This window comes from Bos taurus, chromosome 15 (assembly GCF_002263795.3).
Source record: "Bos taurus isolate L1 Dominette 01449 registration number 42190680 breed Hereford chromosome 15, ARS-UCD2.0, whole genome shotgun sequence".
Taxonomy (NCBI): Eukaryota; Metazoa; Chordata; class Mammalia; order Artiodactyla; family Bovidae; genus Bos; species Bos taurus.
The window spans coordinates 76,392,802-76,420,317 of record NC_037342.1 but is presented as its reverse complement, the minus strand read 5'-3'; the positions used below and the strand labels follow the sequence as shown (position 1 = coordinate 76,420,317).

At 53.1% G+C, this 27,516-nt stretch overlaps 1 protein-coding gene across 9 annotated transcripts in view; it reads left to right on the top strand.

Annotated features, from left to right (window-relative positions):
• Nucleotides 1-27,516, top strand: part of AMBRA1 (autophagy and beclin 1 regulator 1) — a 172,586-nt gene that overhangs the window by 141,977 nt on the left and 3,093 nt on the right. For all 9 annotated transcript variants that reach the window (XM_059874720.1, XM_059874721.1, XM_005216457.5 and 6 more), the window contains 4 exon segments: nt 564-718; nt 13,713-13,852; nt 21,416-21,508; nt 22,763-22,956. In XM_059874720.1, coding sequence (XP_059730703.1) covers nt 564-718; nt 13,713-13,852; nt 21,416-21,508; nt 22,763-22,956 — 582 coding nt within the window.

The window sequence follows — 27,516 nt, the reverse complement described above, 5'->3', positions numbered from 1 at the left end:
CATGTTCCCATTGTGAGGGGCGAGGGTAGGGGAGGAGCTCTGTTCTCGGTCATGGCTCGGGGAAGTGGGCACACTCACATGCTGCAAGCCAGTCTGGCATTGTATAGATTTATGTACAAGGGTGTTCACAGCGGTATTATTTGTCACAGAGAAAAATGTCAAATTCTGAAGAGTTGCTTAAATAAATGATGGTGCATTGACAAGACAGAATACCACTTGGCCTTTAGAACGCTCTTACAGAGGGATATTTAATGGTGAAAAATGTTTGTAATGTATGAAGTGAAAAAAGTGGATTTCAAAATAGCAGTTACAGTATGATAATTTTTAATGTGATTCTGTGCTAATACGGGTTAGCATTCATTAAGTACTTTTTATATGTCAAGAGCTAGACTTAGTACTTTACACACCTTCTCATTGTACTCCTCACTGCCATCCTGTGAGATTAACCCCAGGATGAGCAAACAAAGATGAAGACCAGGGAGAAAGAAAAAAGACTAAAGGAAGATTATTTGCTGGTAATAGCAAGAGCTCTAGGGAGCGTCTCTCTGTCCGTCTGGCCCTAGGTCCCAACGCCATCTCAGTGAGCCTGTCCCCGATGGGCCGGTACGTGATGGTGGGCTTGGCCTCTCGGAGGATCCTGCTGCACCCCTCCACGGAGCACATGGTGGCCCAGGTCTTCCGGCTGCAGCAGGCGCACGGTGGTGAGACCTCCATGCGGGTGAGTGCCTTGCGTGGCGGTTCTCCTAGGCCTTGCCCGGCAGCACCATGCAGGCCAGAGCTGCAGTCTCCCAGCCAGGGCCAGAGGCGTCACGCCCATAAGGAGCCAGGAAGGACTCCAGTCCGGCCCAGTCCTGACCAGCCGGCCTCACTTTTGGACACTCTGGGCTATTCAAAGGCAGTCTTTCTCATACCCTAAATCATGAGCTGGGGCCCCAGAGGCCTGAAGGGATCTTGGGGTAGAGACCAAACTGAATACCTCCTTACCTCAACTTGAGGCCTGTAGTCTGGAGATACATAAAGAACCCAGTGAAATATTTGTTTTGTTTTGTTTTTAATTTTTGAGGAGGCGGGCTACAGAAAGAGATAGGTAGTATACTATGAAATGCTCCTCTCCTGAGGTTGTAATCACAGTGGAAGATGCGGACTCTGCGGAGCTGCCGTGCCCTTAACTGTCCCGTCCATTTCACCAGCAGGGAAAGGTGGTGTTTAGGACCTGCTCTTGTCTGAAGCCGTCCTCCGTGTATTGCCATAAAAGCTTCTGGCATGGGGTTAGTGGCCTCCTGGACTCAACCAGTCTAGCTTCTGACTGAGATTCCCACATCCCACGGGGGCTCATTTGGCCAGGGTTTTGTCAAGGGGAGTTGAGCGTTTGAACGGTTCTCTAATTAGATGGTATTTAAGCTCTGTCTCAAGCTAAGAACCTGTGAATTCCCCCAGCGATGTGTGCTGGGCCACTTATAGTTTATGCTCTTGCTCATGTGTTGTTTTGTATTTTCTTTAGCTGTGTGGTATGTCTGTTTAATCCACCCAATTAGGTTCACTGTTAAGCTCCATAGGGGCTTATCCCCCAGGGCTGCTCATTTAGTGCCACACATGTGGATGCTTGTGGAATTCAGGCTGGAATCTGAAGCATTGGTTTAAAGAAAAATCCTAAAGATAGGACCCATGATATACAAAGCAGTAGAAAGCGGGTGACCAGATGTGGTATCTCTAGCCTCTTCTCGCTGCAGTTTTCTACAGGGAAGAAGCCCTACTCTGCTGAGCCACTTTCCAAGCCCCTGGAACGAATAAGGCCTTCTCCTGCCTGGGTGCCTTTACCTGGAGTGCCCTCTTCTCCCTGAAACCCAACTGCATGCAGGCTGCTTCCCTGCTGTGGAATCCTCTAAACAGGGCTGATCACTCCCCAGTAGGGAGCACCCTGTCTGGGTTAACACTCGTCATACCAAACTGCCATTCCGTATCTCCATGTCATTCTCCTCTCTCGGCTCCTTGAGAATAAAGACCCCATCTGGTTCATCTTTGTGAAGTCCAAGTACCTAATAAGGAACCTGATATTTAGGAGAAGCTAAGGAAATAGAAGAGAATCTTAAGAAAAGCATCCTTGTCATTTCCAGCTTGTCACTAGCAGGACCAGTGAAGGCTGACTTCATGTACCACCATGCCTCTGGCAAGGGCAGAAACGAGGCATTGTCTGCTTTTGACATCATAATGACAGGAAGGTTCTGATTCTTGAATTCCGTGTGACTGGAAATGGTTGACACTGAGTGATTGGGAGGGGACTTCGCAGGAAGTTCATCGAGCCTGTTTTCTTACCTAGAGAAATGAGGATGGAAGGTGAACTTTAAGTATTCTTATGTTAAGCACATTTGGTTGGTAAAAGTACCTGGCGTCTGCTTCTCACCACCTAGAGTCGTGGTCCTTGCTGTTCTTCTTACCCTTCCTGCCTAACTATGGAATAATGGTTTCTAATTGTTAAGAGACAGGAGCAGTAATGGACATCTCCAGCCTCTTCCAGAAGCCAGGGCTCCTGCCCAACTTCTGGGCACAGTCTGCCATCCTAGCAAGGTTCCTCCCTTCCATAAGTAGCCAGAAACACCTGGCTGAAGGCAGACAGCTCCAGGGTAGAAGCCAAGATGCTGTCACAGATGGGGCCCACTGCGCAGCGGGTGCAATTGAAGTCTGCTGTGGAGATGAGGGGCGCAGGGCACCCCACCAGCTGCTGCGTGCATAACAACAAGAGCTGCTTCTCAGGCCTCCCAGGCTTGTCAGGCTTTTGATTCTCAACAGGCTCCACCTGCTGCTTAGCAGGGGCTTCCCAGGTGATTCAGTGTTCAAGAATCCACCCACCGATGCAGGAGATGTGGGTTCGGTGCCGGGGTTAGGAAACTCCCCAGAGTAGGAAAGGCAGTGCACGTCAGAAATCTTGCCTGGAAAATTCCATAGACAGGGGAGCCTGGTGGGCTACAGTCCATGGGGTCGCAAAAGAGTTGGACACGACTGAGGACGCCCACGCTGCTTAGGAGAGGAGCTTAGTAAGCTCTCATTTGGGAAGTGTTTCCCTCACACGGGAGGCAGGATCCGGGCTTCTCAGCAAGGTTTTTGCTCACCCTGTGTCCACCCAGTCTGACTGTAAACTCCCTTACTACAGAAAGGTTTCTGGTTTTCCAGGTCTTGGTTGCCCCTTACCTCCGAAGGCACCAAAGCACTCCGCACGTGTCCCTGAATTCAGTCCCTGGTGGGAGGGAAGACACCAGCTTTTGGGGACAGCTGTGCTGTACCACCGTTTAAGGCAAGAAGTGCCATTTTTGTCTGAGAACAGGGAGCTAGGGTTTAATGGAACCGTAGAGCCTCTCCCTCTTTGCACAGGTGAGTGTGGATGGGTGTCTCCATCCGTCGTGTCAGGCTCTGTCCGTGAAGGGCCTGTGGGTCCTGGGCCTGTCCTGGAGCTCCTGTCAGACCCCCTTCTCCATGGGGTTAGCTCTTAGAAGTCACTGTGCTAACGTTGAGAGGTGAAATTGTTGGGCCAGCAGATGTTCCTAGGAGAACATCCCCAAGAACATTGACTTATTTTAATTCCCACTGAGGGACCGGCTCTCCCCAAGCGATGATTCCTTACCCAATCCCATATGAACACTGTGAAAATGAATTGCTAATTGCTCTTAGCCTGGGTGCACTTATTAACAGCAGTTCTTCAGACCTGTGGATCAGTGCTTGTCAAACTGTGCTCCTTGGACAACCTGCATTAGAATGCACGGGGTCCTGGTTAAAATACAGGCTCTACTTCAGACCTGAAGTCAGTAAGAATTGGGCGGAGGGGACCAGGTATTTGTGTCTGTCACACAAGCTTCCAGATGATCTCATATGCACTGGAGTTTGAGAACTGCTGTTCTTAATGACTGCTTTCTTCATTTTAGGTTTCTGCCCTCAGCCGCTCCAGCAAGGCAGAGACAGTCTCGGGTTCCCTTCTTACCGTGATTTTGTGTGTGGTGCTCTGATCCTTTGCTGATTTTGTTGAAGGCACAGTGCCTTTGTGTTGTTTCCTATCAGACTCTTAGCTTTTTGGCTGTCCGTGCTTCACCTCCATCCTTTCTCAGCTGTAATTGCTTTCCAGGGTTCTCCCTTGAATATCTCTGTGTGCTGAATTCTTTTCTTCCCCATGCTCAGTTTAATTATTATCCTTGTTTCTGGGATCTAGGGTCCTCAGATATTTGCCTTCTCTGCTGAATAAGGCTAGGCTTAGTCTTCCCAATCTTAGTATCATTGGCAAATCAGGAGAAATAAGACTGGACGCCTGTTTTGTATCTCCCTTCCCTCTGTCCATTTGAGGCCCCTCCAGGCTGGATATGCTGTTGTCCAGGCCTCAGGGCCCAACTTGCCGCCTGACTCCCTCACACTTGCTCCAGTGGGGCTTTTTGTTAATTTCTGTTTTGTTTCTAAGTTAGACATTTAGGGATTGCCAAGCTGAAGTTTTGCTGAATTCTCAAAACACTAAACTGCCTGAGTTCCTTCTCTGCTTTCATTTCCTAATTGGAACAAAGCACAATATTGTAACTGAAAACAGCAATTAATTTTCTAAAATTGTGGCAACTTGCACAGTGTAATAACTTTGGTTGTAACCAGTGAAAGCATAAAATAACAAGAATATAAAATTACTAATGAAACTAGAAGTAGTCATACAGCAAACCGTTCTTCCAGTTTGTATGGGTGACAAGTGCTGTTCTACCTCGGAATGGGGGCAGGAGTCAGCAGTGGGGGGTGTGGGGGTTAGTGCTAGGGCAGTTTGAGCTGGAAAGCAAGAATACATTTCGTGGTTTCCACCCAGGAATTAACAGGTGTTATGTTTCTTCTCCCAGATGCATAGACCAGCCCTCCCCACAGCAGGTGGGGGTCGTAGGCATGTAAGTGGTTTAATAAGAACTGACAGGGCTTCTCATCCCATAACCCCTGCTTATCCTAGAGGCACTGGCCGCCTGACTCTCAGCCGTGCTGGTTTGCTTTTCTCTGATCGTTTTTTTTTTGGGTGGGGGGTGGTGCGGCAGAAGTGATGGACGAGGGACTTGAGTGGGAGAAACAAGCCCTGGGACGGAGAGCAGTTTAGCTCTCCTTTCTCCCGAAACAGTATCGTGCTCTGTAAGGCAAAGCCTCCAATAACTTAAGGGCCAGTTTTATTGAGAGCTTTTTCTTTGTGGCTATGTGGTGAATCTGTATTCAAGGATTGAGCATCCATTACCCAGACAGATGGTTAGTTTGGAGGGGGTGTGGGGAAGAGAACCTGCCCTTCCCTCCCTTCACCGCTGTCTCTCTCTCTTCCTCCTGCTTCTCCCCTACTCACCGCCTTCCTCTCTGCTCTCCCACCGCCCCGCGCCCCTTCTTGACCCTGAGAGTTCTCCTTTTCTGTGCTGGGCTGTCCCCTGCTGTACCTTCTCCCTCGAGCGCTCCAGCTCCACACACATGCATCCCCCAGGACTTTCCTGGTGGTCCAGTGGTGAAGACCCCATGCTTCCACTGCAGGGGGCTTTGAAACTAAGATCCCACATGCCTCAGGGTGTCACCAAGGGGGAAAAAAAAAAAAAAGATATGCACCCAGGTCATTCTCAATAGTTCCTAGGCAGCAGAAAAGGAAGGCAGGCTTTTTAGACCTGCAACCTACTCATATCTAACTGGGCAGTCGGTCTCGGCGTGTATTCCCAGGACTGAGTCCGCATCATCAGGGAACTTAACAGAAGCGCAGCTTCTCGGCCCCATCCCAGACCTGCTGAATCCGAAGCTCTGAGGGTGGAGCCCAGCCATCCTTGCTTTACCAAGCCCTCCAGCCGAGTCTACGGCTGAGTCAAGATTGAGGACCAGCCGTCAGCTGCACGGAGCTTCTAGTCAGACCCGTCAGTTTAGCCTGTTATTTGCTCTCTTCCTGTCACTTTGTCTCCTCCTGTCTCTGAAACCTCATCTGGTTCATTTCTGTGGCTCCTTTAGCCAGATCTCTCAGACACCGTCAAGAAGTTGAAAAATTGATGAGGACCTCCTCCCCTCAGTATTTCTGGATCCTGCTGGCATCCGAGTGATGGCACTTTAAGGACCAAGGCTGTGGGGCCTTCTTCCCAGTTCTAATTAAGATTCTTACCTGCCCACAGTTGACTTCACTCAGGCCCATGACTGTTGGCCTGCATGTTATACGGAGATTCTTAGTCTTACAAAGTGAGAAGCAGCAGCTTTATCTTTCTCTCTAGGACCTTCCCCATCTGAAGGAGTAGTTGTTGAGTTCCTTTTCCCAACATTCAACTTACTGTTGTCCTTGGATGGGAGATGCTGCTGTGATACCCATTAATGGCTATCTTAGTGTCACCTTGGTCATAAAGAAACATTGGTTGGCTTTGTTTCATACCATTTCATAGCCATCTTCACAGAACAGCCTAGGGATGACTGATGATAATGATTATTACCATAGGTTCATTAAAATGGACCACAGAAAAGACTTGGCATCCAGAGTACTCAAATCAGTCATAACTAAATTGGAGCTGAGACCCTGGGTCAGGAAGGGTGGCCAGTGCTGTCAGCACTTGACAAGCATTATGTAACTAGCATCTGTAGGCTCTTTTGGCCTGTCCTTGCTCCAGTCTTCAACATATACTCTTTACCATGGCTTCCTCCTTGCCTTGAATTTAGCCTGTGATCACATCCAATCATCTGCACTTACTTAGATTCTAAAAGCCTGATATTCAAACATGACCTATAACTCTAGTTCAATCCAGAGTATTCTCCAGAAATCTTCAGAGAACTGAGCCTCTTCTTAATCTTGTCTGGCCTTGGGAGTGGCAGACACAGAAAATAAAGAGATTTTATTTTTGTATCCTGGAAGGGTACTATTTCTTCAAGGAGAGATGGGGATAAAAGAGAGACAGCTTTGTTGTCAGAAATGATTTACTCCTTCCTAAGATTTTTGTCCTCATTAATTTTCTTAAAGCTGCTTGTCAGTTGATTAAAAGCCGCTTCCGCTGCAATTATCTTAAAGTTGACTTCAGAGATGTGGTTGCAAAGCATCCATCCTCGGAAAGTTCCTTTCTTCAGCACGTCGTAGGAAAGGGGGAGGAGGTATGGGAGAAGTCAGGGGTGTCTCTGATGTGATTTGTCAGAGTAGGGAGGGGGCAAGATACAAAATTGAAAATAACGTTAGAGCTGCAATCAAAGCCATTCGTTTAGGCGAATTTTTTCCATGACAGATTCCTTCGACTTTGACAGGTTTTTTTCTTTTTTCCCCTCCATGGCTTCTTAGTAGAACATAGCCTGTGCTGCATTTTATTCTTTTCACTCAAAATCTTACTGAGCCCCTGCCCTGGGCCAGATACTCGGGTCTGGGAGTACAGTGAACAGAATGGATCTGGTCCCTGCTGTCCTGGTGCACACACGCTCAACGTCTGGCTTCTTATTGGCCTTGTCACTGCGGCATCCCCAGCCTTCACTGTGCCTGGCACCCAGGAGGCACTCCGCATTCGTTCTGGGAAACGACGTCGCTCTGAAGTCTTGTGTGCCGTGTGTGCCCTGCACGTGCGTGGACACACACCCCTACGCACCGGCACCATTGGTGCACCTGGCCTGTGCCTCACGAGATGGCGATTGGACGTGTTAGATGGAATCCTCGTGTAAATGGGGTGTCTTGCTGCTATCCAGAGTTCTGCCCAGCATCAGCGAGTCTCTCAGGGCTCTAGTCCCAGCCCTGAGACATGCTGAGAGGTTCCCAGTGGATGTTTCAGAAGTGAAAGGCGAACCATTTTATTTTTTTTTTTTAAGAATTGGTTGGAGAACCAACTTTTCCATCTCTAGAAGCCGAAAGTATTTTATTAATGTTACCCCCATCTTGAACTTTCTTCTTTCAAAAAAGTATGGATCAAGTGAAATAGATGAGGGCTTCCCTGGTGGCTCAGTGATAAAGAACCCACCTGCAGAACAGGAGATGCAGGAGACACAGGTTGCATCCCTGGGTTGGAAAGATCCCCTGGAGGAGGGCAGTGGCAATCCACTCCAGTATTCTCGTCTAGAGAATCCCATGGACAGAGGAGCCTGGCAGGCTGTGGTCCATAGGGTCGCAAACTTAGCAAAGTATATGAATATATTTGAAAGACTCTCTTATCTGAGCCGAACGTCTAGAACAGCTAAGCATTTGGCCATTTCCTTTGAGATTTAGAAAACTGAAGAAAAGTTCAAGAACTTGTGCTGTACACAGAGGTGTGGGCACAGGAGGCAGTAATTCTTTTAACTTCTGGAAGTTCCAGGAGTCCTGCATGCCTTGGTATTCAATTCAGCACAGAACGGGATCCCTCAGCTGAAGTCATCTCTGTGCTTCAGTCCTAATGCTGAGAGATGGTCTTTGGAAAGCATCAGGCCGACTGAAAAAGAAAATTCTTGTTCTCTGACTGTCCTTGGGATCCCTTTGAGAGGAACAGGTGAATAAGACAAAGTCTGTAGGTCTCCACAAATCACAGGAGATTGGCTGGAAATGACTTCAAGGCACCAGGTTTATCAGGAGCAGAGGAGGGCAACAGGTTCCCAAGAGTTAAGAAAAGGAGCTGTTTGCTCTTCTTTTCTGCTAGGAGAGCTTTGGTTTAAACACGGGTGATCTAGGAGTTTTGTTCCTGCTTCAGCTGAGTAAAGAGTAAATGACTTGGTATTCTGATTTTTATTCTTAAATAACCACTTCAAAACCAATATTCTATGAGTTGTAAACTCCAAAGTAGTATATAAAGAAGGCTTGGAGACAGTCAAAGAAATGAAAGTTTCTGAAAAGCAGTCAGATTTTCCTAGGGATGAAGAAACTTGAATAAATAATACATGCGTCTAAAGCAAATCAGCAGCCCAACAGAAGGAACAGGTGACCACAGTATTCCTCCCCCAGCCTCCTCTGGGATACGTGCATTTCTCAGCCTGTGACAAGATGTGTAGCCATCCATTTCCACTGAAAAGGTCAGCTGTCTCTTAGCATCTGATTTCCATTGATTTTTCTCCCACTTCCCAGAGAGTTAATTCTCTTCTAGGAACCCTCTCTAAGAGCTTAAAGCTGCCCTTGATTCCCGTCGCCACCCAGAAGGCATCTCTCCTCCTCACAGTTCTTTCTGCCCCGAAGCCCCTTTGGCTTGGTGACTCCTCCCACGGCCTTTCCGCGCATTTCTGGTTGTCCCCTTCATTCAAGAGGCCTTCATTGTCTTAGTTAAAAACAAGGGCGACCTGCTGGCAGTTCTTGACCTCTTGCCGCTGTATCAGGGTCCTGGCTTTCAGGATGGTGAGGTTCCCAAATATAAGCAAGATAAGCACAGAGTTCTGTTCTTGGCTGATGTGAGCAGCGCAGTTTGCTGTTTGGACTAATGGTCTGAGCTTTAGTGACACGCAGTGGAAAAGAAAGCATCTTGTTGAGGGCAGCAATTCATTTTTCCTCTAAATTTTAAAAGGATGAAGAGGAAGGTTCCCCACTGCGTTCCTCTGGCTGCCTCTCATTCTTTTCCTGTCTGTCTTTGAAGAAGAAACAGGACCCTTTTAGTTTTGATCCTGGAACCGATTGCTTTTGTTCCTACTTCCTGTTAGTTAAGAGGGTTTGAGGGATGGAGAGGCGAGTGGTACAAGAGACCATCTTGGGCCCCAGAAGTAGAAGAATCCTTGTCTTCTCCCACTGCCTCAGAACTGTAACGATCCTGGCGACCTGACTCATCCCCTCTTGACACACTGAGACTGCAATGACTGAAATGTGTGTTCCTTCTGGCTTATTGATTCCCATTCCGCTCATAGACGTTAGAAATAAGAACAGCCTCCTTGGGGAGGCGGGGGGGGGGGCGGGGGAGGCTCCTCTCAGCGTTTGTCGTCTAGCAGGGAACACCTGCAGGAGAGACAGGTTAAAACCAGGGCTCTGCAAACGTGACTCAGCAGCTGGGTTTCATGTCCAGCTCCCCAGAGGGACCCAGGACCTGATCGTCCTCCTCCAGTATATAATGGTGTTGTAGCTTGTCTTTCGTTAGAGACGGGGAGGAATTTTTGGCAGGCCCCCGGCTTTGTCCTTAACATCCAGCAGGGAGTTTCTAGACACCTGACTAGTGTTAAGGAAGGCTCTACTGGAGATATATTGGGGTGCCTTAAAATAAAGGCCAGAGCTTCCTTTGCGCTGTCTCGAATCTTCTCTCTTGTTGGTGCTGATGGACTTCGGGTTTGCAGAGCTAGTGCCAAGCCCTGTTGGAAGTGTGGGAGGAGAACCCACAGATCACCCAGTCACAGGGTTGGAAAGACTGATGGCTGGAACCATAAATGATCTGGGAGTAGCCAGAGCTACCCAACCATCTGTCAGCATCGGGGAACTTGCTGCCCAGGTATTCAGTTATCTATGGGGCCGATTGTGAGGAGTCATCCCCGGCCCTTGAGATGCTTTGAGCTGTTAAACTGCATCCAGAGAAAGGAATGGAAACCCCACCTTTCGGTGGTTTTCCACACGGAGTAGATGCTTATTCCTTGAAGGTCCTTTAGTTCCAGGCATGTGTTAAACAGAAGCACTGGATCCGATGGCCGCTCAGAACCTTTACAGCAGGGATCCTGCCTCCTCTCTGCCCTCATCCCCCGTTGTCTTTTTGCCCTCATCTCCCTTCTTCCCATCCCCACATTAGAGTGTGATAAGTAAGCAAGTGCTTATCAGGAATTCTGGAGGCTGCTGATCTTCACGTGGCATTTTCTGGCTTCCTGCCACAAAGCAGGATTTAGCCTAATACCCAAACGCTGGAGGAGATGGGCTCTTGGGAGCTGCCCTTTCAGCACTGTTTAAGGACTTGGGGAGGGGGGTGGTGTGCCATAGCCAGAGGACAAATTGATGTCCCGTGATTCCTATAGCCATGGAGGTTGTGAACAGCCGTGTGGCAGGGTCTCGGGGTCTCAGCCTGTAATTACTTCTCTGCAATCGCTCTGACCTTGCCACGCCTAAGCTGGGTCACCCGTCATACTGGCTTCTTGAGAGTTTTGTCCCCTAAGCAAGTTCCTGTACTTGAAAGCAAATTGATAGTATTTGCTTGTTAATCCCTCTGCAGTAGCAGGCCATAAAAGCTAAATTTGTGACCTGTGAGGTGTTTGTTTGCTTCTTTCTTAGGAACATTTCTAGAAAAGAGTCCCCTTATTCTTATGAGCCCTCGGTCAAAACACTCAGCACGACCTTAAAGCATTTAATTTCCGAACCATATCGTCCCCCTTCTTGCAAGACCAGTTTCCCTGGCCCTTCTGCCTCATTGCCTGCAATAATGAATCGTTATGATTTTAGGGGAGACTCTTGTGAGGCCCATTAGAGCTGCCACAGGTGAAAAATGAAGCTTCCCTCATCCACCCACTGAAATGAACACACATCCCTTCTGAACTCTGGGTGTATCCCCACCTTAAATTATCGGACCTTTGGAGAAGGAAACATGAACACGTTAAGAGATCCCAGCCACAGTTGCCTGATGACAACCACTTTGTCCTTTGAGTTTATATACCGAGTCATATTTACCAGAGAGCTGATAGGGTGGACAGAAACTATTGATTATCTTTTGGAAAAGGGAAAACCTCTGTGAGAAAGGATGAAGGCACCACACCCATCCCCTGACTTGAAGGAGAAGAGTTGCGTAGGTGCAAAGGGCAGAACACTGGCCCTGCCATCACGTGGACAGTCACCTAGTGAGGCTGGTGGAGAGGAGTGGCCGTGGATCCTTCCCAGCTCCTACCAGACATGTACGTGCAAGGAAGAGATTACCCAAAGGCAGTGACTCGTTTAGAAATTCATAGACCCCACTGGGCCCTTTTTGAGTAGTTGCCTCAGACCAAAGATTTCAGGAGCCCTGGTTAATTCTTATATCTGGAGTTAAGTGAGGTAGGGAGGGCATAGGAGATTCTTAATGCAGCAGCGGCCACAGGGCAGCCGGTCTTAGGCCTCAAAGCAGAGCCGGTTCCTCGTCTGTTACAGACCCACTTGACCTTAGGACTGCAGCAGCGCCGTCCAGCAGCGTGCTACTAGCTGCCCAGGCACATTCCTCAGCACCACAAAAGCTGGAGAGTGTTTACAACGGGATTCTGTGTGTGTGTGTGTCTACCTCGAGCGCACACGCCACTGAGTTCTCCTGTCTAGAGACTGTCCTGTTAAAGACCTTTCAGATAGACACCCAAGGCACGTGAACATATGTTCCAAATGCAGGGCTTCTTATCACTTGATTTCTGTAAATGGTGTCGACCCTTAGCTCAGTGTTTAACTTTTGGGAGGAGTGGGGTCTCTCATCAGGATGATGAGAAAAGCAATTATTATTATGCTGCCCTAGATTCATTTTTAAGATCGCTTTCTAAACTACACTCTCCTTTGTTCTCTCATTTTTCCCCCTTCCGTCAGCCTTCAGCGACAGGTAAAGGCAGATGAAGTTCATCCTTAGCTTATAAAAAACCTAAAAGAGGCTAAAAGAGAAAACTTTATATTGACTAAAACTCTAGTGTATAAATTCTCAGTTTTGTGTCCTTCTCATAGGCCCTGATGACTTTTTTTGAAGCCCCAGATGCTGGTTCCTGGAAATATTGTAATAACCAGAGTTACCATTTCTGAGCCTGGCCTAGGTATTTTATGTACATAGTTTCTCTTTATCTGCCCCATTATTTGAGTGCTGGTGCTGTCTGTGTTCACTTTCCTGCACTGGAGAAGGCGATGGCACCCCACTCCAGTGTTCTTGCCTGGAGAGTCCCAGGGACGGGGGAGCCTGGTGGGCTGCCGTCTCTGGGGTCGCACGAGTCGGACACGACTGAAGTGACTTAGCAGCAGCAGCAGCTGTGTATGTTGAAACGGAGATCCAGAGACATTGTTAATGCAGTGATGTCAGGACTCAGACGCAGGTCTTTCTGACTCTAAAATGTTGCCCTTCACCCTTCCATTGCCTCTGACTGAAGTCGATTCTGGAACATCGTATCGATCAGTAGCCAGATCTCACCTTCAGCCCAACCTGAGACAGAGCTAAGCTGCCCCCTGAGAAAATAGTAGCTTTGGAAAGATGTAGACCGATGAAAGGAGATTCCCTTTGGGAACTGGTCTGTTTAATGGTGATTTTATATACGCTAGAAAGAACTCATGTACCTGTGTTTTCAAGAGTTCCCTCTGCCTTGCTTCCTACATCTTACTGCACCTTCTCGTTTTCCTTAAGAATAGCAGTTTTAACGTTGCTCTTAATGAGGTGAATTAAGAATGTTCTCCGATGTTATCACCCCCTCCCGCCCCCCCATCACCTTCAGTTCCCCACTGCTGTGAGAGTGCTGTGGTTTCCGTGGTAACGGGGCTACCAGGGGAGCTTGGCTCTCCCTGGTTTGTCTGGTCAGAGGAAAGTTCGGGGCAATGCTTCCTGCTGTGCTGGGCTCTGCATGGGGCTCTCCAGGGGCTTAAGTGAAAGCGATGAAGTGAGATACGTTAGAGGCTGTGAGGTGAGCACAGCGAAGCTTCACGCAGAGAAGTCCACATGTGCCCTGTGATTTCCTGACCAGTCCTTAGCCCTCACCTCAGGTAAGAGGGTCCCGCCCTCCCCTGTGCGTCCCCAGGCTCTCAGATACATTCCCAGTCTAACCATTTCCTTTCTTCCCTGTGGTTAACTTGCTTCAGGCCATACGAGGGACTTGGTTTCCCCCTGGATTTTGTTATTCTTGGTAACAGACTGTTTCTCCTCCCATTCTCTTTTCTTCCCTCTTTCTCCCCCACCCAGAGAGTTTTCAACGTCCTTTACCCCATGCCTGCTGACCAGCGGAGACATGTCAGCATCAATTCTGCCCGGTGGCTGCCCGAGCCAGGGCTTGGCCTGGCCTACGGCACCAACAAAGGAGACCTGGTGATCTGCCGACCGGAGTGAGTGGCTGGAGGGGGCCGGGGGGAGGGCGTGCAGGGGGTGTCTGGGGGAGGTGTGCAGGGGGGCGTCCCGGCGGAGGACTGGGGTCAGCAGCGTTCACCTGTAGGTCTGGCTGGTGAGGTGCGGTCTTCCAGAGGGGAAATCCAAACCTTGCTAGAGCCTGCCTCGTTCTTGGCATCACTCCTTAAAGTGTCCTTTCTACCTAGGGAATGGTAGCTCTCCATTCCAGAAATCTTCAAAAGATTGGTGTAGTTACCAAGTGCTCTTAAATCTAAGGCAGTATTGTTTTTTTCTTTGTTTTCCCTTGTTCTCTGGTTTCCTAGTGATAGTCAAGTTTCCCTGCAGGCAGAAGCATAGATATCAACAGTTCTTTTCTAAACCCTTTTTGAAAAATTCAGCAGGTGGTCTTGGGTTTGTGTAAATGCCACAGACCCTAACTTAAGAAATAAAACCAAGAGTATAGCGTTAAAGCCCTAATTTGCCAAGCCACTGATCTCTGACAGCCTGGCTCTATCTGTGTTCTGCCTGTTTTCCTTTCTGCTTGGGCCTCCATCTCATAACACTGAAGGCAGATTGAAAAGCTCAGTTTAAAATGAAAATGATAATTCACTGGTCTTGATTGAAGGAGAGGGTGGGGGGGCGGTGGGGAACCAGAGCATTGCTGCCCTACATCCTTATGACGCCTCCTTCCCTCTCCTCTGGTGTTTTGGGGCAGAGAGGTCGGTTCAGGCCTCCTGTCATTCAGAGCCCTGGGGGGTCCTCCAGGTGTGTCATCCACTTCCAGAGCCAGCCAGGTGGGGAGACTCGAACTCTGTACTTCAGTGCAGACCAGGCTGAGGGCTGCGTGGACCAGTGCAGGGGTCCAGCCGATTAAGTGTCACATCTGCCTCCAGGCCCTCGCATTGGGCGCGGAGCCTCGTCCGAGGGGAGCTGCAGAGTGCAGAGCAGGCGTGGCCTGGCTGGTCTGCTAGGGTCTCTGGTCGTTGGGTGTGTCCACGTTGCCTTTCGATTGGGCCCTTGGTGATTCTTCCCAAAATGTGTGTTTGAGTCACTTCTGGTGGACCAGCAAGGGACAGGTGGCTGAGCCCTGGTCAGCCGAGCTAGGTCAGTGGCCCAGGAGAAAGAACGTCTGCTTCTGACGACAGCTCTTTGATCCCACCTAGAATTTTCAGAGCCCCTTCCACGGGGAGGCGGCCGGCTCAGCCGGACCTAGTCAGGCTGCTCCAGGCGCCGGGGGCTGCTTGGTTCTGCCAGCCACACTCTCCTGGACTCCAGGACTGTGGAGCCTGCCCTTTCACCAGCTCCTGGTGCCCTTGCAGAACACAGCCTTCGTCTTCACGACTGTGCCGCTGTTAATTCAGGCACTGGATCTGTCCATTTCTGCCCTCCCCCAGCCTGTCCGTAGTCCTGGATCTGTCTGCCCTGGACGATTTTACCCTTCTTGCCGCCGTTCCCCAGAGCTCATGGCGCTGGTGGTCTGATGCCTCCTCCTTTGTTAGTCCTTCACGAGAGGACTCTCCCAGGCGCCTCTCCCGAGACTGGACAAGAGCCCCGGGTTGCGGCCCCCCTCAGCAGCCCCGTGGTTGCGGGCCTTGCGCCCCTCCTCCCGCAGGGCGTCCTTCTCAGCGCTGCAGTCTTATCTCTGGCTCCGGCTGCTCATCTTGCCCCACCAAGGCTCCCAGCCTCTCTTGCAACAGTGGTCTGCTCTTAGCAGAGGCAGGCTCTCTACCCCCGGTTTGTCCTGGCCCCACCGAGGCTTTTACATCTTAAACCCCAGCCTACACGCTCGGTGTGAGTCACAGACTCCTCAGCCAGACGCAAAGCTGGCTTTGGCCCCTCTTTTCTCCCCATATGTCGTCTTCAGCATCCAGCGTCTCCGCAGGCGGGAGCCATCTTGGGCTGCCTGGGGAGCTCTCTTGTGGTTTGTTGCTCTTTAGTCTCTCAGTCCGACTCTCTGCGACCCCATGGACTGTAGCTCGCCAGGCTCCTCTGTCCACGGGATTCTCTCGTCAAGAATACTGGAGTGGGTCGCCATTTTCTCCTCCAGGAGATCTTCCCAACTCAGGGGTTGAACCCGTGTCTCCTGTATTGTAGGCGGATTTTTCACCACTGAGCCACCAGGGGAGCCTGGGAAGCTCTCTTCCCTACCAGCAAATCAAGTCTCCTCCGTGGCAGGAGAGCAGTTATGTTTGACACAATGAGCAGCGCCCCATCCCAGACCTAGTTGTGCTGGACTCCGAGCGAGTTAAGCCTGCCTTTTTGGTGGTGTTCTTTGCTCCTGATGTCTTGGGTCATGTGGGTTAACGCCCCATACCTTAGGGCTGATATTTCAGGGTAAATCAAGATGGGCAAGACTTTGTCCCAGGTTGTCCAAAGGCTCTCCAGGTCTCCGTCACCTTCATTTCTGTACTCCAGGCAGGAAGTACCGTGAACAATATTCAGGTAAGGAAGTGAAGACCCACCACGGGTCTCCCGGCGGATCAGTGGCAGAATGAGGCTTCCTAAGTTTGCCATCCAGAACTCTTTCTGTAGCTGATTCTTAACGTTTTTTTCAATCAAAAACTGCTATAGAATTCCAACAAAAGCAACATACTCTCTTCCACAGAAAAAATACACCACTTGCAACTCTGTAACTCTCCGAAGACCTCGGGTGAAGAAAGCAGCCCCAGGTCACCTGGAGGCGTTTAAGTGGTCAGGTGACTGAGGCAGCGGGAAATGAGCGAGGCTGAGTGAGGCCATGGACGTCTTTCTTTTTTTTTTAATATTTTATTTATTTGGGTCCACCAGCCCTTTGTTGTGGCACACGAGATCTCTAGTTGTGGTATGTGGGATCTAGTCCCTGACCAGGGATCGAACCGCAGCCCCCTGCATTGGGAGCAGGAGTCTTAGCCACTGGACCGCCAGGGAACGCACATCTTTTGAACGCACTCTGAGTGGTCTCCGGCCCAGGATGAGGAGAACAAATAGGAAAGTAGAGGCCCAGCGTTGTCAGCTGCTGCCGGGCCCGCGTGACACAGCTCCCTGGCACCCCTGTTCCCAGGGGCACACCAGCCAGCCGGCCAGCTGGGCCACGGTGACCGCCCTCGCTCCACACCAGGTGGTCGTCTGCCTTTGTCTCAGGCTCAGGCAGCTGCACCACGCTCTGTGCTTTCAGTCCTGTTCCTGGTTTCTCCTCCATTGTCTTATCCTTGACACGCTCTCCAAGCACAAAGACAGAGGTAACAAGCTTCTTGGGCTTCTCTTGATGGGTTTTAAAAACCCACTTGACAGTAGGCGAAAAAAGCCTCAGGAAACGCTCCGTCTCTCCAGGACAGGTGAGGAGACGAGCCACTGTCCTTCAGCCTAGAGCCCTTTCAGTGGCCGATAGCCCGGCTGCCCGCCCCCCTCCCCCCTTCCTAGCAGTGAGGGGCTCCTTTCTCCTTTGCTTCACCCCCCACTTCTCCCAAGCCACTCCTGTGCCTCTAGCTGATCACCAGCCCAGCCGACACCCCCACCAATGACCGCAGTGGGTGTGAAGTGCCAGATTGGTGTGAGGTGCTGCTTGCTCACTTCCGGCTTCAGAGGTCAGCCCTACAGATGGGGGGTGGGGATGTGCGTCTGGGAAGACCACTGCGTGTCAGAGTCTGCTCAGAAGGCAGAATTCAGAGACTCACGTCAGGAGAAAAGGAGGCCGGGGGGAATCCCCTGGTGTTCCAGTGGTTAGGACTCAGCTCTTCCACTGCCGAGGGCCCGTGTTCAGTCCCTGCTCAGGGAACTGAGATCCCGGCATGGCACAACTGCGCCCCCTCTTCTTCCCTCCAAAAAAAGACCTTCTAGGAGAAAGCTGTGTGGAGCTTTCCAGGCCTCCACTGATAGATGAAAGAAGAATGTCCTCAAAGGGAATTATACCCTAGAAGTTGGGATGTTCGGAGCCAGAGCCCTGTGTGAGAGCGGCGTGAGGGGTCGTTGAGCCAGGCCCAGAAGCACTGCTCACAGAGGCAGCCAGGTGCTGAACAGAAGTCTGTTTGACACGCCTGGCCCTGACTGGCCTTCCCACTCTTCTCCATCCCTCTTTGTCTAGCTTCCAGGAAGGACCTAGAGCAGACAGTGGTGACTCACTCATCGTCCCTGAGGACCAAGGAGAGAGGAGAAGGTTGGCGCTGTTCCTCAGCTTAGAGACGGAAATAAGTGACATTGAGCACTGAATGGCATTTCCATGGCCAGAGAGGGTTATCTCCAACTCTGTTCCCTGGTCCGGTGCCTGGCCTTTCGGCCAAACACACGAGCTTGTCATAGTCAAGCTGGTCTGACCCCAGAAGGTAGAACAAATGACAGCTCGCGCTGGGCTTCTTGGTGAGGAGCAGAGGGGATTGGGAGCAGCACGGCGATCGTCCCTGTGGCCCCTGGTCTGTTTGGCAGTTGACAGCCTCCATGAACGGCCAGAGTTTGCAGCTCGGGGCTGAGGACACCGGCTGCCGGACGGGAAGTGTCTGAGGGGCTCTGAGGACGCAGGCTGCCGTACGGGAAGTGTCTGAGGGGCTCTGAGGACGCAGGCTGCCGTACGGGAAGTGTCTGAGGGGCTCTGAGGACGCAGGCTGCTGGACGGAAGTGTCTGAGGGGCTCTGAGGACGCAGGCTGCCGGACAGGAAGTGTCTGAGGGGCTCTGAGGACGCAGGCTGCTGGACGGAAGTGTCTGAGGGGCTCTGGGTCAGTGTTCTGCTGGCAGTCGCCACTCAGGGAGTGCCTTCAGGTCGCCTTTTCTCCAAGACAGGAAGGGAGGGGCCTGGTCACCCAGGATGTGGTTTGGTGTGGGCTCGGTGTGAACAGTTTGTTGTCACTCACCAGCCCGGTGTAGCAGGCGGTTCAGATGAATTAGAGAGGAAGGATCTGGCGGGGACCCACATGGTATCGCCACTTGTCAATAAATCTTGACAAGTTTGTAAATCAGGCTCCACGGCAGCTGGCTTCACATAGCACCTCATGCAGCCCGGATCAGCTCCTTAGAGACTGTAGTGGTGGCTTCGTTTTCCGAGGGACCTCTGCTTTTGACTTCTGGCCGTTTGCCTCTTCCCTCCCATCAGGTCCTCTCTCTCACCCTTGCCCCCCACCGCCCTGTAGTTCTCAGACAGCCCTCACAAAAGTCTCTGAGGATTTGGTGACTCAACTCCCTGCAGCCTCGAGGAGAAACAGCCGCTGCCTGAGGCCCAGAAAACGTGGCCCGCCGCCCCCTGCGTGTCTGTGGGAGCGGCCGGCACTCGGGTTGAGGTGTCCGGGCTCCGGGCGCTGGCCGCGGTCGTGGCCTCCGGGCTGCTGCAAGAGGCACCTGCAGGTGTCATCGTTGTTTTCGTTTTAGTCACTCAGTCATGTCTGACTCTGCCACCCCGTGGACTGTAGCCCACTAGACTCCTCTGTCGTGGGATTCTCCAGGCAAGATTACTGGAGCAGGTTGCCATTTCCTTCTCCAGGGGATCTTCCCAACCCAGGGATCGAACCCATGTCTCCTGCATTAGCAGGCAGGTTCTTTACCACTGAGCCACCAGGGGAGCCCCAGGTATCATTACCTTGAACTTTAATTCTTCACTGATGTTCTTTTAGACGGCATGTCTGAAGATCACAGCAGACCAGCCCTCTTAGTGGAGCTGGGGGCTGGCAGGTGGGAGGGGTGGGGGTGGGGGTGAGATTAGTCCAGAGCAGGAAGAGGACGAGCCCTTTTGTGGCTGCAGCTCTTTCCCACAGGTGACGCCTCATCCCCAGAACCTTAGTGACCCTCTGGTGATGGGTTGGGCCCTGCTCCCTCTCACCTGAGGTGGCGTGGCCTCCTGACATGCAGTTGTCACCATGCAGGCCCCATCAGGTGCCTATTCTAGCTAATCCTCACATTTAGAAAGGAATACCCCTGCATCACCCCCAACAACTCATCTTTTCCTGGCTGATCCTCACGACCCTCTGACTTCCGTTTGTTAGCTCTTTATTGAAGAAGTTGTGCTGTTATCATTTAGGATGGTGACCTAAGCCTCTAGGCTTTCGTTGGAGTTTTTCTTAGTTCGAGTTGCCATAACAGAATACCACAGACAGGGTGACTTAATCACCTGCCGTTCTGGAAGCTGGGAGTCTGAGATCAGGTGCCGCCACGGTTGAGCTCTGGTGAGGACTCCTTTCCTGGCTGGTAGATGACCACCTTCTCTCTTCTCGCTGTGTCCTCACATGATGGAGAAAGAGAGTAAGGTCTTTCTCTCTCCTTTATAAGGCCAGAGTCCTTCTGGATTAAGGTCCCAGTCTTATGACCTCATTTATTAACCTTAATTACCTTTTAAAGACCCTGTCTCTCAGGGGTGGGGTTTCAGCATGTGAATTTGAGGGAGCTCCGTCTGTAGCAGAGCTTCTCCAGGCCACTGTGCGCGCCCTGGCCCTCTGCGGAGCAGAGCTGCCCGTTTTGTCTCTTAGAGTCTCTTCACGGACACGGAGTGCTAATCACAGGGCTCAAAAACACCTCTTTCCCAACTCTTTACCCTCTCGTTTCACCACCACCCCACCCCACCCCGCCCTGAGCCCTGTGACTGGTGTAGGTAGCATCTTTTTCAGTGGGGAATCTTTAAAATTAAAGGCGTCTTGTGTCTTGGCACCCACCGCTGGCAGCCAGGCTTGCTGCCTGAGGAGGCACGTCAGTCTAGAAAAATAAGAGGCCCCCGCTTCCCTCCTGGCAGTTGTGCCTGGGTGAGAGTGTGATAAACTGCCCGACACTCCACTGCAGGGAAAGAAGGAGCTAGGGCCAGGCCAGCAGCCAGGAGAACTCGATGGACAGAAACTCCTTTCTCTGCCATCAGCCGCCCAGCCTATCACCGCTGGAGTTCCTCTCCTCACCCCAGCCCCTGGAGAATCTTGTGAGCCCTCCCAGGTCATCTTCAGCTCTTCTCATTGCTTTTCCAGCCTCTACCTGGCAAAGGAGGCTCTCGGGCCAGAATAGAACGAGATGTGGGCCTCTCTGGCTCAGTGGGAGCTTTTTCCTGTTAGCCTTCTGAGCTCCAGGCAAAATAAGAACATCAGCTTGCCCTCATTTGCCTTTCTCCTGGCCCCATGGCTGTAGGGAAGACCTAGTGGTGAGAGCCTCCACTCATGTCCTGAGCACTGAGCGCGCCCTTCAGACAGGGCAGTCTGGTGAGGACTCCTTTCCTGGCTGGTAGACGACCACCTTCTCTTTTCTCGCTGTCTCCTCACATGCCCTTCAGACAGGGCAGGCTGTGGCACTTGGCATCTCCAAGGCCATCTTAGCCCCCGCCTCGTACGGCTGAAGAGTATGCAGAACTCACGGCCTGTGACTGGTGTGTCTATGTTTTTGCTTCTCTCAGCCCCCAAGAGGAGCCAGTTAGGCTCTGGGCGATGGAAGAGGCTAAAGGCGCCACTCCAGGCGTCGGGGCTGTTGGAGATAACATCGGGCTGTTCTGCACTGAGCATCCTCATGGACCGTCTCTTCCACTGGGACAGCCTCAGCCCAGTCCCAGGAGAGAGGAAGGAAGGAAAGGGAGCAAGGGGTTCTGGCCATTCTCTAACGCCTTCCACTCTGTCTCCTCCCAAATGATTTCCAGGGCCTCAAACTCTGGTGTTGAGTACTACTGGGACCAGCTGAACGAGACGGTCTTCACTGTTCACTCCAGCAGCCGAAGCAGCGAGAGGCCTGGGTGAGTTTGTGAAGGAGGCGGCCCGCCGTCCCTCCCGCTCCAGTGGGGTCCAGAGCGGTGCCCTCGGACCTGGCCTGGGGGCTCCATGGGTATCCCTTCTCAACAAGATCAGCTCCCTTTTGCTCGGCTTCACACTTTGAGCTTTGGTACAAGGTTTCGTTCAAGAAAAGTGTTTCATGGCTAAGAAACAGAATAGAACCTCTGCCCTCTGAGTCTTGACTGAAGACCAGCTAGGACCCCATCCAGCCCCCCAGTCCTGGCTGTGGTGTCTAGGGGGAGCCTCAGTGAAGAGAGAGGTCTGGAGAGGGATGTCCTCACTAGGAGATTGCTCACGGGCAGCCTCCCTCGTGACCCAGGCCTCGGGGACCAAGCTGCCCAGAGCTGCAGCCCAGGGACAAACCCTCCCCAGGGGCCACTTAGTAGGAACCTGGTGCTGGTCCTCCCATCATTTAATTCATTAATGGAGACAGAATCATCCTGAGAAAACAAAGCTCTGGGTCAGCGATAAAGCCAGAGCAGTCACTGCTCCCTCGAGGAAGTGCCGGGCACAGTCCCCAGAAACAGCTCCAGACAGGAGGGGTTGGTGCCCGTCCTGAACAACATCATGGGCTCCCTCCGCTGCCACCCCTTGCTGTGCTGAGGGTCCATGCCCAGGAAATGCCCAAGGAAGGGGAGGTTAGCTTCGGGCCTGGGCCTCACGCATCGGCAGCTGGTGCGCCCTGCTTCTTAGGGTCTGTTTTCAGAAGGCCGTAAAGGAAGATCCTTTATAGCCTCAGTAGGAGTCCTATTGAGTCCTATGTAGTGGAAGTTCCAAGAATTTAAACTGGAATCTTGTCAGCGTGTAGTTAGAAGGAAGGAAAAGCTAAAGAGAGAGGGCCACTTCTGGCTGCTCACCCTTGGACCCATGGCTTCTAGCCACTCAGCTGGTGGCTCTCTGAATGTTGAGTAAGTGTCTTTTAAGATCAGCCATCTCTGTACCCCCAGAAAGGCCCTCACGGTTTGAGTGACTGGACCAGCTGTCTTTGCAAAAGATGGATGGTTCTCCCACCTCCTTTTCACTATCCCAGGACATGGACTGAACTGAAGGAGAAGGACATGTACAAGTTAACTGGCAGCAGGAGGCCACTGTGGGAGTGGGCCTCAGCCTGCAGGCCCTGGTCCGGGCTGTGCCGAGCTCAGGCGCAGAGCAGGCAGGGCTCTGTGGGGCCGCTGTCCCCAGCCCTGCCTGACTTCCATCCGCCTTTCTGTCGCTAGAACCAGCAGAGCCACGTGGAGGACAGACAGAGACATGGGCCTGATGAATGCCATCGGCCTGCAGCCCCGGAATCCCACCACATCGGTAACGTCTCAGGGCACCCAAACTCTGGCCCTGCAGCTGCAAAATGCGGAGACCCAGACGGAGCGGGAGATACAGGAGCCGGGGGTGGCGGCTTCAGGTCCTGGTGAAGGTAGGAGCCGTGTAATACTAGAGGGGGAATGAGCCAGGGAGGAGGGAGGCTGGTGGTGAGGACCATTCTCGCCACTCCCTGAGGCTCCTGCCCCATGCGGACCGATGGGGCTGGGAGCGCACCACAGCCACCAGGGCAGGCACCCCTCCCATGGCACCTCCTTGGGCAGAAGTATCACTTCCCTGATCTGGGCCACCAATTGCAGCCTCCCGGCCACTCTTAGAGCTTGGGCCAGCCCCCACCAGGGACCCTAATCTCCTTATCCTCTAAAACTTGGAGGGCTCAGAGAGTCACCTGGTCAGAAAAGGCAAGAGGGACACCCTGCTGCAAGCTCACATGCCAGACAGCTGCCAGGGCAACCCCCCACCCTCCCCACCCAGGGTAGGTGTCTCCCCTCTCCAGGCCAGCCAAGTCGGGAGGCCCTTACACACACGCATCCTTCACAGCCATTGGGGCTGCAACCTGGCTCACCATCAGCCCCTTCCTCTCACCTATGGCAGGCGTGGCTGGGCCGTGACTCTGTGCTGGCCTCACACTGCTAAGAACCAATTAGCACCTCCCTGCGTAGCGCTCAGCGCTCGGGCCCCCTTCAGAGTGTGTTGGCAGCTCTGTTAAATAGGCTGTTCTCACCTGGTCACTCTCTTTGCCCCCTGCCCCAGCCCCTGGCTGCTCCCAGCTCCAGATGCGGCAGCCTCCAGACAGCCCCGTCTTCTCTAGGTCTGTGGTAAGCCACCTGCTCAGGAGAGACCAGGAGAAGACAGGTGTACTTCAGGCAGAGGAGCAGATCTGCCTGTGTGCCCTCAGGGCATAGCCTGTATGCTGCAGCCCTGCCCTGGGCACTGTCCCGTGGCTGCCGCGAGCTGCCACGTCTTACAGCCACACCCCCTTTTGGTCTGTGCCCCGGCCGCTTCCTCCATCTGCTGGGTAGAAACCCCCGGTGTGGGCAGAGCGGCCCGAGCCTCTCCGAGGAGGAGAGCGCGTGAGTGCCTCCCGCCAGCCCCAGACAGAGTCCTGGTCTGGGTGGCCCCTGTGCCACGATCGCGTGGCCCCTTCCTGTCCTCCCGGCGTCAGCTGCTGCAGGTGCCGAGACAGACAGGCCTTGGTGCTTCCCTGAGGAGCTGCAGTCTAGAGCAGAGGCAGGCACCCAGCAGGTAGTGACTTCTCGTGGTTAGAACCTCTGTGCTGCAGAGGAGGGGGAGCCACAACCTGGCTGTGGGGCTCGGGGAGGACTCCTGGAGGAGGCGACCTTCCAGGATGAGGAGAAAACACCAGGCAAAGTGGGGTGCAGAGGAGAACAGGCACTGCTCACGGAGGGGCGGCAGCTGCAAGGGCGCCAAGCTCAAAACCACTAGTCTGCACCAAGGACCGCTGCGGGCTCTTGTCTGTGGCCGGTCAGCGCGCTGAGAACTGAGGCTGCACGCGTGGCGAGGGCGGGTTATAGGGAGCTGGTTCGGGAGGGAGGCCTTCGCCCCGAAGGTCAAGAGCAGCAGAGAAGAGGGGCATCCTCCTGTGTTTGCACCTGCCAAGAACGCCTTGATTATTTCCTCAATCCCATCAGCTTTTCTCTGACCTCTAGTCAATTATGATTGTGAGTGCCTTTCTTCATGTTTGAGGGTGGGGAGGATGGGCTGGCAGGAGGCAAGAGAGTCTCTTTTCCAGTTTCAGAAGCCAGAACTTCATTCTGTTCCAGTCCCCTCCCCGCAAAGCAGAGAGGTTGGTGGAGGGCAAGCCCTTCAGAGGGGCAGTCGGGAGGGGAGCTGTGGCCGAGTAGCTCAGATAGCTCACTGCATCTCTGTGGCCTAGCGACCTTTGCCTGGAGCTCTGGACCTCTGGACCTCTGGCTCTGAAAGGGACAATGTCATAGTCCCTTGCAGAAACCCACGCCTAGAAAAAAGGGGAGCAGATGCATCTTCTCTGCTGGGGCCAGGAGCCTTGTCCTGGGGTGCTTCATCCCTGACTGCCATCCGCTGCTGCCTCTCTGGTAGGGGAAGCAGGAGTCAGGAGTCTCCTCGGGCTCAGACTTCCTCCCTGGTCTGCTTTTTCCATCTAACAGGCAAGCACAGCAGCTTTCTCTCTCTCTCTCACACTCACACACACACACACATCTCCCCTCCCCTCCTCTCCCCCCCACCCCCACCCCCAGTCAGCAAACTAGTGGCCACGTCTGCAGAAGCACGTGGAAGAAACCGCTCATCAAGCTGGTTAACGCTTCTTCTGGGCCCCGTGGGGATATCCCGTGCACGCCTCCACATGCCAGGGGCCCAGGCACCTTAGGGTGGGCAGCTGACTCCACTTGCAGCAGTTGCCATTCTGTGGCCCCTCGCTGAGCCCTTTCCCATTGGCTAGCACTGAAGGGTTCTTAGCTACTCCTCATCTTCATGTTGGATAGGAATTTTATTAAAATCCATGCAGTTCTGTCTAGGACTTCCCGGAGGAGCCCTCCATGGGGGGGAGTTGGCAGGTGTTGACTTTTTTTGCTGGCCCAGCTTTAAAGCTTCCCTGCCCTGTCACTCCAAAAGCTAGGGGAGGCATCCCTGGGCTCTGTGCTTGCTCCTAGCACTGCCACCGTGCCTGCCTGGCATGCAGTGGGCCCTCCGCAAGTGTGGAACAAATGAAATGAGCCGGGGCGGGGCCCTGTCCCCCAGCTTGGCTGTGCCGCACTGTTCGGGGAGCCCATGGCTCTGCCTCTGACCACTGGGAAAGGTTGTCTGGACCTTTCTGTTGTCTGGGGAAGACGATAGTATGGCTGTAGGACCCTGGTCCGTGGATCAGGGAAGGCAACCGTGAGGGTGAGGGACAGGGTGCCCCAGAGGCCAGGACGGGCAGCTCCTGCCCTGACACAGCCTGGCCCTCCTCTTCCGGGCGGGGAAGCCCCAGAACCGGCCACCACAGGGAGTTCCTGACGCCACCCTGGCCTCTGCATCCAGAATATACCTTGCCAAGGAAACGATCTTCTGTCAACACAAAATCAGTCTCCCATTTTTCAAAGACAAAAAGAAATGCTTCTGCTGCAGGGAAGGTGACAGCAAACCTAAGTCCTGTGGCCGCCCGGCTTCCGGAGCTAGCCTGGATCCCTGACCGCAGCTGCCACCCCGCAGGCCCCAGGGTGTTCTCCTCTGGAGGAACGTGCTGGCGGCCCACCGTGGCTGTCAGCCTTGGCTCAGAGCTCCCAAGCGGGAGGCCCAGCTCACAGCTCTGGCTGAAGCTCCCTGCACCCAGCCCTGAGGAAACCGTTAGTGTGTATGTTTTAAACACTTCTATCCAATCTTAATTATTGAGTACTTTTAGTACTAGTGTTGAATTAGGCACCAGGAATCCAGAGGGAATCAGATTCAGAGATGAAGCCACGCCTCTTCTCTCACACCTGAAGTCCAGAAAGGAGACAGACGTGTAAGTGCGCCCGCAGAGCAGGGGCAACACGTGGCCAGTTTTGGAGGTTCCCTGAAGGCTGGAATGCCTGTAGGTTGTCTGGGAGCCCTGGAGTCACCCACACAGTCATTTAACAGGTAGACTTCAAGTGCGAGCCCAAAGGGGATCAGAACGCAGTCTGAGGCCATCAGGGACCCGGAGCCGAGAAGGGAGAGACTCTGTTGTGGAGAGGTGCGGGCCCTGCGGGGCTCAGAGCAGAGGCAGCCATGCTCAGCAGGACCCGGGGCAGGGGCGGGGGTTGCCCTTGAGAACAAGTGGCCTTGGGCCACTGAGCAGCAGGCCGGTGTGTAACGGGGAGGACCTCCACGGTGTGTGTGGGCAGGGGTCTGCACACCCATGGTGGTGCTGAGTCTGGGGGTGGGGGAAGAGGGGTGGTCAGGGAAAGAGCTGGGACCCCACCGGAAGGCCCGTGAGCATGACAGTGAGCGTCCTCACCACTTTGAGGACTCGGGATTGCTGTGTTTTGAAGAGTATGGACTTGGCCAGAACCCAGTGGCTCCAAGCAGAATTAGGACAGCAGTAGTAGCTGCCTGGAGGCTGGGTGGAAGGGGAGAGAAGCCCACAGACCCGTTCGGACAAACAGTCGCAGCTGCAGTGACAGGCGGCTGGGACCGCAGGTACCGGTGCAGCGGGAACAGACAGAAGGGCCCAGAGTCAGGTGCCCACAGCTGTGCTGGGGCCTAACTGTGACAGCTCCCTGAGGGTCCCAAGCAGCCCTGCCCGGCCCCCAGAGTGAGGTACGGGAAAAGAGCAGTGTTCAGTGGGCACGGCGCCCAGCCAGGGAGCCCCAATGCCAGCAGGCCGTGGGCCAGCCCGCTGCACACCCCTGACCAGGCTGGGGAGCCTCAGTACATGGAGCGCTTGGAAAACCGTAGGGGTGGCAGTGAGCGCAGGGGTCCCCCGGGCCCTCCCCCTGCAGCCCTTTCGGCTCACAGAGTAGACGCTTTGCTGGCAGTGAGGCCCTGGGTGCCCTTTCCTCCCACTCCTTACCCGCCGCTGGACGGCTTTTCCCATGAGCTGCCTAAGGGGGAAGCGCCTAAAGGCAGCTGTCTTGAGGGGTTGGAGGTGGGAGGGTAGAATTTACCAGAAAATCTGGAGAAAAGCAAAAGCTTCGGCGGAGCCCCTGCTTGG